The sequence below is a fragment of the Sceloporus occidentalis genome, unplaced genomic scaffold (genome assembly GCF_023333645.1).
Source record: "Sceloporus occidentalis isolate IW3139 unplaced genomic scaffold, rSceOcc1.0.p SCAF_12, whole genome shotgun sequence".
Taxonomy (NCBI): domain Eukaryota; kingdom Metazoa; phylum Chordata; class Lepidosauria; order Squamata; family Phrynosomatidae; genus Sceloporus; species Sceloporus occidentalis.
Window position 1 is genome coordinate 10,037,418 of NW_028316992.1, and position 19,760 is coordinate 10,057,177.

A 19,760-nucleotide genomic window follows, 5' to 3' on the forward strand; every position below is an offset into this window, starting at 1 on the left:
TAGTCTACATATTACGTGTTCAGTACTGTATGCTATTATACAATCTAAAGCAAGTGCCTTGGCGTCAGATACTAGAGGCAGTAGAGGAAATCTTCGAACCATTCATCCTAAATCCCAGCCATTCTACTCTTCATGTTCTGGATTTGCCATCCAGGTGAGGTATGACGAAAGATCCTAAGCTTTTGCTTGCTAGTTTGCCTAAGATGGAGAGCAATACCATCTTGACACTTGTCATAAGCAGCAAAATATGTTAGTTTCCAGCTCAGGTTAAGACTTCAAAGCCAAGAGTTCAAGTCTTCAAGGCCAAGTTATTAATCAGACTTACTGTGAACTTTGAACCTGCAATGACAATTGCCTGGTAAGAACATAAGAATGCCTTGATAGCCCTGATGTGCAGGTATAGTATTTTCTATATTGCTTTGCCTTGTTTGCCCCCAGCATCATGTAAATATAATAGATCCATTGAATTTCTTATAATTACTGTCTGCTGAAAGATTTTATATGGATTTGTGTAATACTTTCATAAAAATCCCAAACTAGTTGTTGTTATCACATGTATAAAGGTAATGGTAAAGGTAGTCCCTTGACACGAATGTCTAATCGTAAATGACTATAGGGGGCGGTGCTCATCTACATTTCTAAGCCGAAGAGCCAGTGTTGTCTGAGGACTGCTCTGGTGGTCATGTGGCCAGCATGATTGCACCAAACGCTATTACCATCCCACTTAAGTGGTACCTATTTACCTACTTGCATTGGCATGCTTTTGAACTGCAAGTTTGGCAGAAGCTGGGACTAGTGATGGGAGCTCACCCCATCATGCAGCACTTGGGCCTCGAACTGCCAACCTTCTGATATTCCAATCATCAGAACTGGCATCTTAATCACTGAGCCACCACATCACTTGTATAGTAAGATGTTATATCTGTTCTGACCACAACAAAGTGGTAGCAATACAGAAAGGAGTACTTAACGACTTGATTTCTCAAAGTGTTAGGGCAGGGATGTGGCCCAATGTGGCAATATTGGGAACTGGACCTTGGAAATGTATTTTCTAATAATGAGTGTCTGGAGTCCAAACAAAGCATCTAAATAGGCCTGATGTTCTGTTCTGTTGATTAGTCAAATTCAAACCAGATACTTAATCTGGCCAAATTAGATGGTTTGTGCTGCTTACCAACTATATGGTTGAATGTAGCATTCCCTTTTCTATCTACAGAGATCAGCCTTCCAATGAGAGATTTCTGGTTTAAGCTCTTTGTTATTGTTGTTTATCTTCAAGTTATTTCTAACTTATGGCGATCCTAAGATGAAGCTATGCTAGATCACAAATTATTACTGTGAAAAAGTCACTATTCAGAATATAGGTTATAGGCAAAGACCAAATTGTTTAGAACTTAAAGCAGTTACCATATACAAAGGGAGTCTTGGATCATGACTTCAGTATTCATGCACAGGATCATGTTGAAGGCATATCTTGCTATATGATCCTCTATCACTATCTGGAAGCAGTAGCAGCCAGTCAACAGTACACACTTTCATTCTTCTTCGTGGTCTCTGCGAATCATACAAATGGGTTTCACTGCGCCTGCGCAGTGCTGCTCGGAACCTACTGGAATCACTGGGCAAAGTTTACTTTGCAACATATAGAAACTTTTTGGCGGTAACTCCGCCCACCCATTATAAGGCCCCTGCCTTCCCGCTCTTTTCCCCAGTTCCTTTTTTCCGCCACGCTAGCTGCTTCAGGGAACTTCGCTCGCTCTTTAGCTTGTTTGGAATCACTCTCACTTAGACCTCGGACCGTCTTTTGACCATTCTATTGTCTCCCGCCCCTGGTAACTTCGGACTTTCGGACTGTTGACCTCATTTTTGGATTTTCCCCTGGCTTTGACGACCTCGGAATCATGCCCGCACCATTCAAGAAGTACGATGTTTGCGGGGGCAAGGTGCCCGTCCAAGACCCGCATTCCTCCTGCCTCCTTTGCTTGGGCAAGAACCATGATGCCAGGGCTTGCCCGCTCTGCAAGTCCCTGTCATCCCAGGCCCAGAAAAACCGTGAGTCCCGGCTGACTTCGGCTATTGCCCTGGGCAAGGTTCAGGACGGAGGCTCCCGCCCGTCATCGGCCCCTTTGACTGCGCCGCCTGCTTCGTCATCCCGGGCCAGCGTGTCCAGTGTGGTGTCTGTCCCGGCCGGGACACAGTCTTCCACCACCTCCGATGTGGCCCGTGGTCCCCCGAGACCCAGTGCCACCGACGAACCCTCCAAGCGCCCCCAGAAAACCTCGGGGACTGAGGGTCCTGAGCCCAAGGAGAGATCCGGGAGGAAGCCGTCCCCGGAGGGCTCGCGCGCGAAGGAGGAGGTCCGGCTCGCTTCGCCTCCGTCCTCCAAGGCGTCGTCGAAGGCATCTCGACACACCTCCAAGCTGTCCGAGACGGAGGTATCGTCTTCGGGGAAGGCCGCACCGGTGGAGAAGGCTAAGCTGACCAAGCCCCACTCCAAGGGAGCTGTCGTCCTGCACGACCTGCCAGACAACCCCTTCTTCCCCCCCGAAGATCAAGCCGAGACGCCACGATCCTCCAAAAAGAGGCATCACAAGGAGACGGCTGAAGGATCCGCACCCAAAAGGTCCAAATCCACCAAGGACCACACCGGGTCGGAGCGCCCGCCCAAGGTGAGGGAGCGCGCTTCTCATAAGCAACGCTCCCCTTCAAAGAAGGCCTCGGCACCAGCCCCTTCGCGCCCGGATGACCCCGCCTCATCGCAGGCGGCCGCCTCGCTGGCCACGCCGCTACCGGCGGTGGAAGACTTCGCCCGCGTCGATGATGATGCGCCTGCCTCCCCTCAGAGAGTGTTGTCTCCTCCCTCCCTCCATTCGGAGGTGGATGAACCAATGGAACCGGACGCTGACATGGATGAGCCACCGGAGCCGGACACTGACATGTTCTTTGATACCAAGACCCAGAGGTACTACATGTCAGTGCCGAGGGAGACCGCCTTCAGGGAATTTACCAGGCTGAACCTGCGCCCGGTGGCTTCCCAGGGAGACAGACCTACCTCCTCGCATGCAGTGGCTTCGACGTCGGCACCTCGTCACCCTCCTGCAGAGCCTGTGGTCCCTCAGATTCCGGCTCGCTGTTCAACCCGAGTCAGGGTCCTGGACATCCCTTTGACCTCGGACTCCGACTCCGACCAAGAGCCCTTGCTGCCATTGCGGGTGCCGTCGGATGACGACGAGGCCCCTCCAACCCATCGTCTCCTCAAGGGATGCACCATCCGAGTCCTTCGTCCCCAACTGATGATGTGCGCTCGTTCAGCGAGCACATCATTAAGATGTGTCGAGCCCTGGACATCGAGCTTTCCCCTCCTGAGGAGGAGGCTCGCGACCCTGTGGAGCGCCGTGTCCTTGGCCGAGTCCCCATGCCACCCTGCATCCCAATGTTGCTGTCTCTGCAATCCATCGTCCAGAGGTCGTGGGATGCGCCAGCTTCGCTCACCGCGTCCTCTCGGAAGATCGAGACGCTGTACCGGATTTCCCCGCCGAGTTGCTCTTGGTTGACCGACCACCCCAAGCAGAACTCGGCGATTGTGGAGGGGGCTCACCAGACCTTCGTACCAAAGCAAGCGACCTCCCCAGCGGACCGGGAGGCCAAAAAGATCGATGGCCTTGCTAAGAAGGCCTATTCATCGACTGCCCTCATTGTCAGGGCCATAAATTACAACACCTGCATGGGGGCCTACATCCAGGCCTTGATGGAGGGGATCTCGCCAATCATTGCCGACGTCCCAGATGAGGTCCAACGTCGCTTGGTTGAGATCCGCGATGAGGCCCACTCGATCGGGAGCTGGCTCATCACTGCCTCCAGAAACGTGGCTGACTGTGTGGGACGGGCCATGGCGGCATCGATGGCTCTGTGCTGACATGCGTGGCTGAGGGGGTCGGACCTCAACGCCAACGTCAAGTCAGCCATCGAGGACATGCCTTTGGACGGTAGCGGCCTTTTCCACGCCGACACCGATGAGCGTCTGAACCGCAAGTTCAGAATGAAGGCGGCGGCGAAGAAGCACGGGATGTCATCGGCTTCCATCTCACCCTTCAGAAAGAGGCACCGTCCGTGGCCACTGCAAGGTCAGTCCCAGGGGACCTTCCCACAGGACCGGCAATCTCAGCAGCAGGGCTCCCAGAGATGCCGCTACCCCTCACAGTCTTCCTCCTCCTCTGGCCGTCGTAATTTCCTGCCTCGGTACCGCAAGGCTCGCCGGCAGGATACCGACCAGGGGAAGAAGAGAGCCTGAAGGGATGCAGCGCGCTTTGTCTCCCCTTCTTCCTTCTTCTTTTTGGACATTCTAAGGCCCTTTGCTAACACCTGGGCCTCTATAACATCGGACTCGTGGGTACTTAACATCGTCCGTAGGGGTTATGCCCTTGAGTTCCAAGAGCTCCCTCCAACCGGAGCCTTCGTGTCCACTCACCCCTCGGACACCCTTCTCGACGAAGTGCGCACTTTGCTGGATAAGGGGGCAATTTCCCCCTTGCCGCCGGACCAATGCTCCAGGGCCTTTTTCTCCAGGTACTTTACGGTACCGAAGGCGGATGGGGGCATCAGGCCCATCCTGGACTTGAGACAATTGAACTTGTTCCTGGAATACCGTCGCTTTCGAATGGTAACCTTGGCTTCCATTCTGCCTCTGCTCCGCCAGGGCCTGTGGTTCGCAACCGTCGACCTGAAGGATGCCTACTTCCACATCGGGATTCGGGAGTCCCACCAGAGATTCCTCGCCTTCGCCGTCAACTCCACCGCGTACCACTACAACGTGCATCCTTTCGGCCTTGCCACGGCACCGAGAGTCTTCACAAAGTGCTTGGCACCGGTAGTGGTATACCTTCACCAGATAGGCTTCATAGTCTTCCCGTACCTGGACGACTGGCTGTTTGCCGCTGAATCCCAGCGAGAGCTGCAGGAGGCAGTCTCATTCGCCTTGCACCTTTTGGACTCCCTCGGACTGGTCGTCAACCGGGAAAAGTCCCACTTCACACCGACCAGACAGGCCAAGTTCATCGGGGCCATCCTCGACTCCGAAAGATGCTCCGCCTTTCTCCCTCCAGACCGTTTCCAGGCGCTGACAGCATCGCTCAGGCCTTGCATCTCACACAGAAGGGTGAGGGCCAGGGACGTCCAAGTCGCCTTGGGCCACATGGCTTCGACAGCGTTTGTCACGCCGTGGGCAAGGCTTCACCTTCGACCTCTTCAGTCCTGGTTCCTCTCGGTCTTCTCCCCGATGGAGGACCCCCCGTCCAAGTGGCTCACGGTACCAAGACCGGTAGCCGCTTCCCTGAGATGGTGGCTGGACTGTCGCAACGTGTGCACCGGGATGCCCTTCCACCAGCCTCAGCCCCAGCTGACTCTGACAACTGATGCTTCCCTGGAAGGCTGGGGCGCCCACCTTCTCGACTTGGTCGTCATGGGCAAATGGTCCTCCCAAGACAAGCTTCTCCACATCAACGCCCTGGAAATGCTGGCTGTCAAGAAGTCGCTGAGGGCTTTCAAAGCTGCCATCGCAGGCAAGGTGGTCCTCCTAAGGACGGACAACACCACGGTGATGTATTACATCAACAAACAGGGAGGCACCAGGTCCAAGACTCTGCTCGACCTCACTCTCCGCATCTGGGACTGGTGCATCCAGAGACAAGTTCTCCTCCAGGCTATTCACCTTCCCGGAGAGGACAACGAATTGGCGGATCGCCTCAGCAGATCACCATCGGTGTGCCACGAATGGAGGCTCCATCCCGAGATGGTCAGCGACCTATTCGGTCGGTGGGGAACCCCCCGGATCGACCTCTTCGCGACCGAATGGAACAGCCACTGTCCCCAGTTCTGCTCCAGGAAGCGAATGGACGGATCCCCTGGAGACGCGTTCGCCTTCCTTTGTACGGGAGAGCTGCTCTATGCCTTTCCTCCCTTCCCTCTCATCATCAGGGTGGTGTCCAAGATGACAACGGACCGGTCGCATGCCATCCTGATCACCCCGTGGTGGCTGAGACAGCCTTGGTTCGCATCCCTTCTCCACCTCTCCAGGAGATGCTTCATACGCCTCGACTTCCGCCCGGACCTGCTGTCGATCCAGGACGGGCGAATTCTCCACCCGGACATCGAGAGCCTGCCGCTGGTGGCCTGGAGGATACAGCCCTAGCCGCCCTGCCGGATGCGGTGAGGGCAGTGATTCTGGCTGCAAGGAAACCTTCCACCCAGCGGTCTTATGCCCTGAAGTGGAGGAGGTTTAGCCTCTTCCTTGACCAGAAGGGCTTGTCTCCTGCTCAAGTCTCCACTCCAGTGGTGCTGGAGTTTTTGATGGCACTGTTGGATGAGGGGTTGTGCCTCACATCCATCAAGTGCTATTTGTCTGCCATTTGTTCCAAGTACCAGTTCGGGGGGAGGGCTTCCTTTTTCAGGGATCCCTTGGTGAAGGGGTTCCTTAAGGGATGTGCCAATTTGCATCCCCCGGTGTCGGTACCAGCACTGGCTTGGAGCTTGGAGGCGGTACTGTCCGCTCTCCAATCCAAGCCCTTTGAACCGATGGCCACAGCGGACTTGAGACTATTGACTTGGAAAACCGCCTTTCTTGTGGCCATCACCTCTGCCCGCCGTGCGGGCGAACTTTGTGCCTTGCGGAGGGACCAGCCCTTCCTGAGGTTTCACAAGGACAAGGTGGTCCTCCGAGCAGACATTAATTTTTTGCCTAAGGTTGTGTCTGCTTTCCACATGTGCCAAGACATTGTGTTGCCTACTCTCGCTTCCAATCCGACTTCGGATGCGGGGCGAAGCCTGCACTCTCTTGATGTCAGGAGAGCGCTGGCATTCTACCTGGACAGAACTGCTGCCTCCAGTCGGTCCGAGAGACTTTTCCAATGCTACTCGGAACCGAAGAAGGGGTTGCCCGTGTCCGCGCAGAGGTTTTCCAAATGGGTGGCTGGTACCATCCACCTCTGCTGTGAACTGCTGGGCAGACCTCTCCCTGGCAGAGTTCGGTCCCACTCCACGAGAGCGGTTTCAGCATCCTTTGCATTCCTGTCGGGCATTCCCTTGGAGGAAATCTGTAAGGCTGCGGTCTGGTCCCAGCCATTGACTTTTATAAAGCACGATAGGCTGGACACCAGAGCCATCCGAGACGCAGCTTTCGGGAGGGCTGTGTTGGTTTCAGGGTTGCATTGATTGCACTACTGATGGTTTGTGTTTCAGCATTTATGTACATAATGCCACTGTTTTACATTCTGTTGAATGTTGATTTGCACAATTTCAATGGGACTGGTCTTGCATGACCTTTCATTCCCTCCTCAGGTTTTTGCAATGTTATTGCTGTCTTGAGTTTTGTGCATGAACAAAAGACTGACTCTCTTTATGGTTCAATGTGTTTATTGTTGCAATAAATATACCTTTGGTTTACCATAGCTTTGGTTTCAGGACACTCCCTCCGCCGCATACCTAAGCTTGTCAGTCTAAACCCATTTGTATGATTCGCAGAGACCACGAAGAAGAAGGACAGGTTGCTTACCTGTAACAGTATTTCTTCGAGTGGTCATCTGCGAATACATACAGATCCCACCCGTCCGTCCCCTCAGTGTCCTGCTCTACATTGGCTCTTCCATTGCCTGCTTGGCGGAAAAATTGCGGAACTGGGGAAAAGAGCAGGAAGGCAGGGGCCTTATAACGGGTGGGCGGAGTTACCGCCAAAAAGTTTCTATATGTTGCAAAGTAAACTTTGCCCAGTGATTCCAGTAGGTTCCGAGCAGCACCGCGCAGGCGCAGTGAAACCCATTTGTACCACTCGAAGAAATACTGTTACAGGTAAGCAACCTGTCCTTCTGTTTGGGTGAATGTCTGGCCAATGTAATTGATGTGCAAAGAACTGGCTAAGCAGGCACAGTTAATTAGGAAATGGTATCTTGTCATTTCTTTTCCTGCATTTGGTGCAGATGATGAGCACATCACTTTTCAACCTGGTTGCAACTATGACTACACAGATATTTTGGCATCCAGAAGCTGAAGGCTACAGCTATAGAACTGTAATAGCTATAGAACTCCTTTCATTGCTTTTAATTAGATTACAGCAGAAGATGAGTCTTAACGAATGGAAGTTTATCTAATGGCTTCACATTTTTTCCAGAAGTAATAGTTTCCACATTTGTATCTCCAGCAAAATTTTCCATAGAAGCTCTTAGTCCGTTTGAATGTCTTGCTGGGGTGGGGTGTGCTTCTGTATAAGTATCCAAAGCTTTTCAGCTATTATTATTTATTATTTATGTATTTTTCGCAGCACAGTGACGGGACCCATGGAGGCTTCCAGAAAAACAAATTTAAAATGTATATAAAAAGTTTTAATACCAATTTAAAATTGCCATATTAAAATACTCTAAAACTGATAAGAAATGTTTGTTTGGTGACTGAAAATAACTGTCATAATCTGCTAAAATCAGTAATGAATCTTAGAAGACCTCGGCTTGAAACAGACGAGCCAAAAGTGCCAGTTTCGGTACAGTCCAGGAGTGTGTGTTCACCTAAGGCTGCCCATCTTCTTGAGGCCCTTGTTAAGGATCTCCTGTTAATTGGGGTTCTTAATGTGACCATAACACTATTTCTTAACTTCTTGAGAAGAAACTGCAGTTTGGAGGTTTTGAGAAAATGAGTGCCAAAAGAGGATGTTGCACCATCTGTACATTAAAAAGCTCTTGAAAAGTGTTGTACTCTGACACCGAGTTTCTGTGTAGATACAGAGTCTGTTTTAGTAGTCCAGTTAGCCCTCTGTATCCATGGATTCTTTTTCCATGGAGTCATTCCACCTGGTCATGTCCAGCTCCCAGCTAAATCAGTGTGCTCTGAATGTAAAGATTTTGTAAAATGTCACTTTGGAAATGTGCTGCACCTGGTACAGAATGCTGCTACTCATATGCTACTAGGGACCTTTGTGTCAAAGACATCAATATGTTTTCCTTATTGGCTCTTGTGCATATGTGTCTTCAAGTCACCTGTTGACTTATGGTGACCCAGGAATTTCATAGTGTTTTCGTAGGTAAGGAATACTCAGAGGTATTCCATGTCCTTCCTCTGAAATATAGCTGACAGCACCTGGTATTGTTGGTGGTCTCCCATCCAGGAACTGACCAGGGCTGACCTTGCTTAGCTTCCAAGAGCAGACAAGATATCATGGCTTCAGGATATTTAGGCCCTTCTTGGCTCCAGGCTTGTGTTGGCTTGTGTCCAAACCAATTATTCAAAGAACCACATTCTCCTAAGTAAACCTGGCTGCTCTCTGAAATAAATGACTCCTCTTCTTGTCCTGGTGTCATTGGAATAGCAGCTAATAGAAAAGTGGGAAAGGTCCTTTCTGGCTGTGGCACCAACCTGTGGGATTCTCTGTTCCATAAGGGTGATCTGGGCTTACTACATGATATTGGGTGGCTTGCCCTTCCTGATCTGTATATTATTTTCTCTGTAGGCAGTTCGCCTGGTTTTGTTGCCATTCTTTGTTTTGCTTTTTTATGTAGCTGAGGATTTATTTTTGATTGCTTAACTTTTGAAGTGAGTATTTTTATTTAAATACTTAATTGTGTTTGTTTAAATTCTTTTTTGTATTTGTCTGGGTGTATTTTTGGCTGGAAAGGAGAATTTATAAACCAAATAACAAATACTGTATCATTGAGAGCTTATTTCAGGCACAGAGCAGAAAAGTTTAAAGAGTGCCTTGTGCCTTCAACCACATGAACGGTTGATTGCCAACATCAAATAGACCTCTAGCTCTGCTTCAGCTCTTCTTAATTATTTTTGGTGGTGTGGTCCAACTCAGATTAAAACAGATGGTTAGGATGTTACAAGCAGTGGAACCATGGTACATACTGAGAAATGCTTAAGAACTGTATAGTTTTAATTCAGTGAGAGAAATTTTGCGCCATAGGATTTGAGATTCTGTATCAGTTTGAAAAAAATGTTACACTAATACTAGTGGTGGTGATAATAATGTTTTCAGAGAGCTCATGGAGCTTTGCTCATATTGCCTTGTTATCACAGCTGCCCCAGACATAGATGATGATGATGATCAGCAGCAGCAGCAGCAGCAGCATTTTCGTTGTTTTTGTTTTTTATACTATTCAGATCAAAGAACATCAACAGTGATAATGTAAATACAAATGCTACAGCTTTTTACACTGATAGTTGTTAAATACAATTAGGTTAGTTCAAAAGAAAGAAACAGGTTTAGAGTGTATTAACAAATACAGGTACAAATCTATTTGTTAGTTCGAACTAGTATTGAATCAATGGGATTAACACAAATGTTGACTTGTCATTCAGTAACTGATTCAATCGTTCTATTCGCTTTGCAAGTGTTTTGAAATCCTTCAATTTGGGGTAGGCTTGTTTTCTTGTTTGGATTGTATATAGTAGACAGTTGCTGTTGTTACAGGCCTTCAATTTAACTTCAACTGATGGTGACCCTGTCATGGGGGGGGGGGGGGGGGGTTGGCCAAATTTGTTGAGGGGGGGGTTGCTATTGCCTTCCTTTATGGCTGAGAGGCGGTGACTTGCCCAGGGTCACTCAGTGGGTTTCCATGGCTGATTTGTAGCACTCCAGCAGTCTGTCCACTGTACTGTATTTGCTCATATGAATAAACAATAGTAAGTTTTAAAACTGTGTGAAGAAAACATATTTAGCTCTTTTCAACGGATGGCAAATTTGAGCTGCCTGCATATACTCTTTTGTTTTGGATATTAAGGTTTTTTTTAAAATCTTACATATGTTCATTTATTTCAGAGTCTTCCAGTTAATTTCTTTGATGGATGCCCAGTTACAGCGCTCTAGCAATGAGAAAGTGGAACTTGCAGTTCTCTGGTTTTTGGATCAGTTCCGTAAAACATATGTAGGAGATCAGCTCCAGAGGACCTCAAAGGTAGGTGTTTCCCCAAGCTACTCACAAAACTTTGACAGTGATCCTTTATAAATATCTGCATGTGTGGGGTATAGGACAGATTAAATATTGTGATCTAAAATAGAAACAGGTACTGTTCGTCATGTGCTGTTATACTCATGAGCAGCTTTATTAATTTAGTAGAAGAAGCTGAACTGAATGTGATAGTCTGCTTAATTCATAAAAGGGAATGGGGAAGCTATTTGAGTGAAAGAGTTGTATGTCTACACTGAAGTTGCTATTTATGATAGTTGAATTGATATGGCTAACCTGTAGATAAATGTGTTGAGGTGACGTATATAAACTCTTCCTTAACACCTGTGGTGTATCTGCAAGTTTGTTTCAGGTGCTGCATACAAGGACTTTATTTTTTTCCAATGGTTGTATTCATCAAACAGTTTGAGATTACAGTGCATTTTGCTTTTCATTTTAAGCATTAAGTAGGGTTTCCTATATTGTATTATATTACATTTCACAGCAGGGTATACAAGATTTATTCTTTTAATAGTTCTGTTCTTTGACAGTTACTCATTTGTGCAGTTTGTATTGTATTTCTTGTATTAGTTGGCTTTTTCCTTAAATTTAGAGGAGGAGAAAGAAAGATGTGTGCTTTAAGAAACACATTGTCATTTAACCTCAATTTTTAGAACAGAGAGAATCATAACAGATTATTAGAAGATCCTGGGGAAATAAAACCTGAAGAATTTTGAACTCTAAGCAAATATGGCACTTATTAAAAATAGTTTTGATTTCAACTGATGCAATTATATTTTGGTTTTGAAATGTTTTAAAATCATATAATACATAAATTTTCTTCCTATGTATAAAATGTTTACATCTGTTTTAGTAGAGGACCATCTGGTTGTAATCAGTGTTCCAGCCTTGGCTACTTTAGCTTGTTTGTATCTGTAGCTTACTTTTTGCCACTTGTACTATCACTATATATAAACATATTTGCTGCTACTCTTCAGGAACACTTAAGAAATGGTTTGTGTTTGTATGTGCCTTCAGGTTGCCTCTTGACTTATGGTGACCCCATGAATTTCTTGGACAAGGAATAATCAGAGGTGGTTTGCTAGTTCTTTCCTCTATCTGAAATATAGCCTACAACACCTGATATTACTTGGTGGTCTCCTATCCAATTACTAACTAGGAATGACTGCTTAGCGTCCAAGATCAGATGGGATCTGGTGCCTTAAACAATTTACTTACTAGGAAATTGTACCAGTTGTCTGTCAAACCTTGTGGGTTTTGAGTACACTAACTCTGCTACTAAGCCCCCCTCCAAATTACACCATAAGCGTTTAAAATGGTAGTTTGCCAGCAAATGCAAATTAGTCTAATGTAGCAGATAATTGATAAACATTTGTTTTTAGCTAGTTCCTGACTTTCTAAATTTAACAGCGTTAAAGAGTGTAAGTTGAAATAAAAATGATTTCATTGTTCCAGTAAAAATGCTGTAGCTTGATATGTATGAGATCACCATGTGGCCCTCCAGATTTTGTTCCCAATGTTTGTCGCCATTGGCTATGCCAGAGCTGCTGAGAATTGGGTACACAATTCCCGTTTCTGACATAAACCAGCTGTGTTCTTTTACTTACTGTTTTGCAGGTTGGGGCAAGTTAACAAAATATAATTTGTTAAATACACCTCAGTATCAGGAAAGATGACTTGAAAGATTAGTCCACTTGTTCACCAAAGGAAGTGCCTTATCTAGACAATTAGAAGGACAGTAGTTTAGGTTTAGCATGCTGTAATATATGGAGATATAGCTATAGGTGTGTGTGTGTGTGTGTGTGTGTGTGTGTCTAGAGACTCAGTGTGGTTTAGTGGGTTTGATCCTTAGACTACAACTCTGGAGAATAGGGTTCAGACCCCTACTTAAATGTGGGAACCCACTGGGTGACCTCATTGAGCAAGTCACATTCTCTCAGTGACAGAGGAAGGCAATGATATATCCCATCAGAAAATATTTTGCCACGAAAATCCCGTGATAAGGCCCCCTTAGGGTCACCATAAGCCAGAAAAGTTGTGAAGGCACACAACAACAGCAACGACAACTGTGTATATGTTCATATGTCTAAATCACATAATAATGTGTGAGATTAGTGAGCTTTCTTTTCCTGCCCTTTCGAAGGATTCCCACTTTAAAATGTTCCCCTCTCCACTGTTTGACTTTAAAAACATAAGGTAGCATGAAGGCCACCTTCTCCCAAGTTAAAAATAATTTTTTGTGCGTGAATGGAATGGACTTCTTTTGACATGCTTCCCACAGTGCAACTGGGAGTAGTATTTGATCACCTTCCTCCAGATAGCCACCTGCTAGTCCTAAAAAATCTGTTCCAGAACACCACCACCCCCCCCCCCGGTAAGGGAAAAACACGTATGCTCGAGCCCCATTAGAAGTAATGGGGCTCATGCCCCGGCGTGGAGGTGCACTGTTATGCCCAAGATTGTAAGGGCTACCTGTTTATCCTGAGAGCGTGTAATGAAAATCTCCCTCTCCAGGGACTTATTCACAGTAGGGCTGACACTTACTTCTTCCAGGGCGCATCAATGTTTTTTTCCGGCGTATGATGCGGGCGCACTATACTAACATTTGAGCACCAGTACAACATTGATTTTAGGTCTATGTAACTGATTCCACTAGGAGACTTTGGTATGGTATGAATTAATTGAAAAAGTATGTACCTTACATATCTGTGTATTGCCTCTTCTCTGAATATCCTGGGTTTAATTCTTCTCTCCCACCTGGCCTTGGAGGGAAAGAAAAGGCAGTATCTGCTAGACTTAATCCCTTCTCCCACTGCTATCCCCTTTTCCTTTTGTGTCATGTCTTAATTAGATGTAAACCTGAGGGCTGTTTTGTTGCTCTTTTACTTGTAAAGCACCATGTACAGTGACAAAGCTATATAAACAAACAAACAAATAAACAAACAAATAATAATTACTGATCTTTCTAGTTTGAGGCTCAAAGAAAAATAACGACTCTGGATTGGAACAGACGGGTATAAAACCTGGAAGCCGATTTAAAGCTGTTCAGCTTTTTACATGGGGGCCAGCTTCCAGGCACTTTGGTGGTGCAGCTTATATATATGCTGCACGCCGCCAGAGTGCCTTAAAGCCGCTTCCTGCTGTGACGGGATGGGAAAGCCCGCTTCTTTGCTGGCGCAAAATGGAGCTGCTATTTGCCACTCCTTTTTTTTTTTTTTTTTTTTTTTGGCTGGCAAAAAGGCAGATTGGGGCTGCAGCATGCAGTTGCCATGGCCCCAGTCCAGCTTTATCAGGGGCGGCTTGAAGCTACCCCTTTGGAGCAGTCTGCTTCCCCTGTCTGTGCACTGTCTAAAGCACGCTTTTTGAAAAAGCACAGGTTGAATATCCCTTATCCAAAATGTTTGGGACCATAAGTATTCCATATTTTGGATTTTTTCACATTTTGGCATTTGTATTTGCATGTATGTACATAATGAGATACCTTGGAGATGGGACCCAAGTCCCATCTCCAAGGTATAAATTCATTTATATTTTATAAATATATTATACATATAACTTGAAGGTAATTTTTTACAATACAGTATTTGTAATAATTCTGTGCATGAAACAAAGGCCTGTTACAGACTGCCAAAATAAAGCTGCTTCGGGTCTCTTTGGAGGTATGCTATTTAAATGATGCATGGGTCCTAAGAGTCCAGAGGTCACACCAAAGCCACACTCCATTCCTAAGCACCGGAGTGCAGCTTTTCGTGCAGCTTCCGGATTCTTAGGATGCATGCATCATTTAAACAGCATAACTCCAAAGAGACCCGAAGCAGCTTTATTTTGGCAGTCTGTAACAGGCCAACGTTGCTGTACATTGATCCATCAGAAAGAAACCCATGAGAAAAGTTTTGCTTTTTGGGGTATTTTAGATTTTAAAATTCTGGATAAGGGAGGCTCAATCTGTACCAATCACACCTCTGTTTTCACCCCTGCTATAGCAGTAAATGTAGCAGTAGATGGCATTATATCCTTGCAGTAAATCCTGTGCTATGTATTACCTGCATATATATACTCTTATTGATTAGAAGGAGTTGTGTTTGGAAACAGGCATACAGAAAGATGTAAAATGAAGCCAGTTAAGATGACAGCCATTTATATGGCCATTGAAGGTGGTTTTAATGAAGAAAAAAGCTCTGCTTATAAGCTTGATGAAAGATAGTCTATTTTCTTTAGCGTTGACACACAATTGTGAGTCTTCTTTAACAGTATTTGGACAGATTTTGTTATATGCAGTCTTAAAAATGGTGATAAATAGAGAAAATTTAGTGTTGTGTTAACTGAAGAAACTATTCTGCCATGGTTTTTTGTGGGTTTCTCGGCCATGTTCTAGAAGAGTTTATTACTGACGTTTCGTCAGCATCTGTGTCTGGCATCTTCAGAGAAGGTGCCATGATTGCATATCAGAACAAACTCTACTAGGCATATTGAAAATCTGGCAAGTTAGTCAACTGTTAACAAAGGTTTTATTTCACATAATGGCTGGGCGAAATAGGAGAATATTTTAAATATTTGTTGTGCCTATTTATGCAAAAGGCCAAGCTGCAAGCGTTAGCTAACCATGTTATGACTTTTCTCAGATATTCATTCCTTTAAATTGTTAGGCTTGGATATTTATATAGAAAACTGTGATAATGTAGTTCACTGCGGTATCTTTATTACTATAGGTATCTTTTTAATTTGTTAACTTTTGCTTCTCTGTCTTGTTCCATGCAAATTATAAATGTTTTTCTTAATTTTTTAAAAAAAATTCAATGTGGTAATTTCATTCTATTGAGGAAATATAAGTAGTAGGGAATCTTCATAAGCTCTAGTGGGAAATGTCCCCCTCTGTTCTATGTATTACACTTTTATATTGTTATCGTTTTAATGATATTTATGAGATTGCATTTCAGCATAATGTTCTCCCTGAGTAGCTCTTGGTAAAAAAGCAAAAGAAGGAATCAAGAATATTTGCTTGACTATGGATTCCCCCACCCTCACTTCAGGGTACAGGGTTTTATCTTTCATTTAATTTCTTTCTTCTTTTTGCAGGGAATGAATGACCTTGTAGCATGTTGGTGGAGAAATATCTTTGTAGGAGATTAAGAACAGAGAATAAATGTTTACATTTGCCCTTTATAGATAGAGGACTTGGAGGATCTGGTGAGATGCAGTCATTTGCAGCAATAATCCCTATGTTAGTGTTGAAGATACTTTTCCCCATTTTGTAAACTATGTTATATGTGGCTGATCTTGATGTAGTGGACAAAATGAAGTTGGTGGGTTGCATGTGTAATCCAGGGTTGTTTTTTCTTTGGCCCACAGGGCCTCTTGGGTATACATTTTTTCTCCATTGTTGGGTTCGAAAATGATCTAGGGCAGTGGTTCCCAACCTGTAGGTCGAGACCCCTTTGGGGGTCGAATGATCCTTTCATGAGGGTTGCCTAAGACCATTAGCAATGAAAATAATTTCATGGGTTTGGGTCACCACAACATGAGGAACTGTATTGAAGGGTCACGGCATTAGGAAGGTTGGGAACCACTGATCTAGGGGGTGCTGAGGGCATTTCCACCATGTTTGGAGACTCTCCAGACCTCCCAGGGGTCAAAATGTTTTGTTTTGCAAAAAATTACAAGAAATTTCTATTTGCCTCAAAATGACCTCTAGAGGACCAGGAAGCCTTCAGGATGTAGAAATTTGAGTTCTAGATACTGAACCATGTAGAATACAAAATTCCCCAAAATTATTTTAAACAGCATTTTTACTAATCTCCAGTATCAGTCCTACTAGAAAGGTTTTTTTTAACAGCTTACTGCTACTGCAGCCTTCCTATACACAGATATTATCATAGTTGTGATGTGTGATGAACATAGTGATAGTGTGACCACTGCTGCTGAAATGTGGTTTTGTAAAGTTGATAACAACCAAAATAGAATCTAGTTAATGTTAAACCATAACAACTGCTAGTTGCCTCAAAAATTGAACTAAACTATTTTGATTGGAAAGAATAGGTATGCTGGAAGAGGTGTTGTTTTGTTTTGTTTTTCCAGTGTTGGGAAAAGTGTTTCATGGGACAATGAAAAGATTAACTTACCATGTTGTACCACTGCTAAATGATGCAGAAGATCCTGTATTTGATAGAGAAGTCAGTTGATCACAGTGAGAACAGAATATGGTTTTGAACAAGGGAACTTGGTATGTTATAGGAACTTTGTTCTGCAGGAATAGAATATTTGCATTTGTTTAAACCATTGGTGGGCAAAGTGTGTACCATGGGCCACATATAGACCCAAGAATGTTTTTGTGGGCCTCACATTTCTCCAGATTGTCCAAATAGGATCTCTATGGGGCTGTAAAGGTTATTTCCTGCTGGACCCTCAGAGTTAAAATTAAACGTTGTGATTTTTTCAAAATATAATTTCCCCCTAAAAATGTCCCAGAATGCCCTCTAGGAGTCCAGGAAGAACCAAAAACATGCCCTCGTTTCCTTAAAGAGGACCTCTGTGTATAAAATTTATTTTGTAGGAGCAAGTACAGCCCTCTAAAGCCTCCTGGAGGGGTAACATGACCCCCTAATTGCCCACCTCTGGAATAAATAAACAGTTGTGTGTGTCTGGTTAACATAATAAAGATTTGGGAGGGGTATACTTCCAGTTACAAAAATTGGATTTTTCATAGCAACTGGAATACAGTAGTTGGAATAGCTGAGGATGCTGACTCATAGGGCTGTCTTAAACATTACATGTGCTTGCAAGTTAAAGCCGATGATCATGTTTGTCCACTCGTATTCATTAGGTTCTTATAATTTTTTAATTTTTTTAAATGAAATACACAAAATTGTTGTATAAAAATTAAAAATAATACAGGTCCTGACCTCAGGCTTAGTATCCTCAGAAGTTAATTTGAAGAACATTAATGCATGTCCTAGAGTTCTGTATTTATTATTATCATTTATTTATATAGCACCATATATGCACATAGTGCTTTACAAACATATCTGTTGATATGGAATCAATGTATCTGTTTTAAAATGAGTATGAGCAGTGTTTATTGGTTTGCATTGGTTTCATGCTGCAGGATGTCTTAGGAAGACTAGATAAGAAATAGATTAAATAAATAGTGCATTGGCATGCTTAACTTACACCTTTTAATGTAAAAAGCATAGTGTAATCTAATGCCAGCTGGTCTTAACATTGTCCTATAACATTGTCCAATATCATGGTAATTGACTTGATAGGTTGAATCAGAGAGAGCAGGACAACAGCTCCACAGTGCCCTTAGTTGCAAATTGTACTGAAGATGGTCTTGCATTGTAAAGGTCCATTTATTATTATGGCTCTTCTGTTACTGTTACTTTGGACAGAAAAGCTTAAAGGTTACTCTTGCTGATATTATAAAAACCAACTGCATGTCAGAATGGCTTGCCATGTTTGTAGGGTTTTTGTTTGTCCAGCAAGGGCTAAAAGGTTTCTGAAAAGAATGGAAAAGCTTTCTGCATTTGGTTCTCCTCAGTGTCTAGTTCAAAACATTTATATCTGAAAAATGATTTAGATGAAGAAAGGTCTATAGCAGTGGTTCTCAGCCTTCCTAATGCCATGACTCTTTAAAACAGTTCTTCATGTTGTGGTGACCCCCAACCATAAAATTGCGGTGTCTTGGTTCCTAAGACCATTGGAAATATGTGTTTTCCAATGGTCTTAGGCGACCTCTGTGAAAGGATCATTCGACCCCCCCCAAAGGGTCGCAATTCACAGGTTGAGAACTGCTGGTCTATAGTGATGTGGTTTCTGTGGAAGGGAGCCATAGAAACAGAGGAATCTGTTAAATGTCCTCTTGCAAAGGACATTTGGAGCAGCATGTGGAGTTTCTAGAGGGGGAAGAAGCTTAGATAACTCCCCCACAGTACTGGTGGCTTTAGAACAGTAATGGTTATCAGTATGCTGTCCTGCAAATCTGAAGAAATTGAAACCACTAATAAATATTCTGTGGAAGTAGCAACTAGTATATCTGGTCATCTCTGATTTTATCTTTATTTTCTTTGTGTGATTTCCATCTGTGCTCCATAATCAAAGAATCAAAAAGATAAAAATGGGAAAGAAGCGCATTCTGTAGACTTTCTGGCATATCACTTCTTTTCAAAAGGATTAAGTGGAAATGCAGTCTTGGACATTATTGTACATCTCTGTTTAATATTAATTTAACCTTTTCTACATACGTTTCCTTATATGTGAGAAGCCATTTGTGTTTTTATTTTATTGTAAGAATGCAGAAATTACTTTTACCCTTGAACTTATGAATCTATCATGTTTTTGACACTACTTATAGTATGTACAAACACGGAGTTGGTCTGTTGGGGCTACAAGAATTGACTGTACATTGATTATTTCAGAATTAGAACTTTGTGGTTTTAAAGATTAATTACATAAGTTGAGTAGGGTGAGGTCCATACTGTAGAGAAATGTATCTTATTTTATTATTAGAAAGTAAAGAATTATTGTTCTGACAGGTGGTGGAAATTAGCAGGCTGCTTTGAAATTGTGTGGCTTGGAATTGGATCTCATTTTAATTCATCTTTCCTCAAGTAGTAAATGAGGTTAATGCCATACATATTCAACTGATATGGATGAAGAAATTGATATAAAGTAGATCAGCATAGCTAGAGGGCTGGTTTAATTTATAGGTAAAGAGGCAGTGATAAATGGAAGTAATGTAGTAGTGGTCACTAAACTCCTCAGCCATCAGGGCTTAAATAGCGTTAGTTGCTCATTAAAGGTATTGTCAGGATGCAA

The 19,760-nt window shown here is 44.3% G+C and overlaps 1 protein-coding gene across 2 annotated transcripts in view; it reads left to right on the forward strand.

The window, feature by feature from the left end:
* RANBP17 (RAN binding protein 17) overlaps positions 1-19,760 on the forward strand; it is a 253,220-nt gene that overhangs the window by 47,719 nt on the left and 185,741 nt on the right. For both annotated transcript variants that reach the window (XM_089477831.1, XM_089477830.1), the window contains exon 14: positions 10,799-10,934. In XM_089477831.1, coding sequence (XP_089333957.1) covers positions 10,799-10,934 — 136 coding nt within the window. The remainder of the gene's footprint in view (positions 1-10,798; positions 10,935-19,760) is intronic.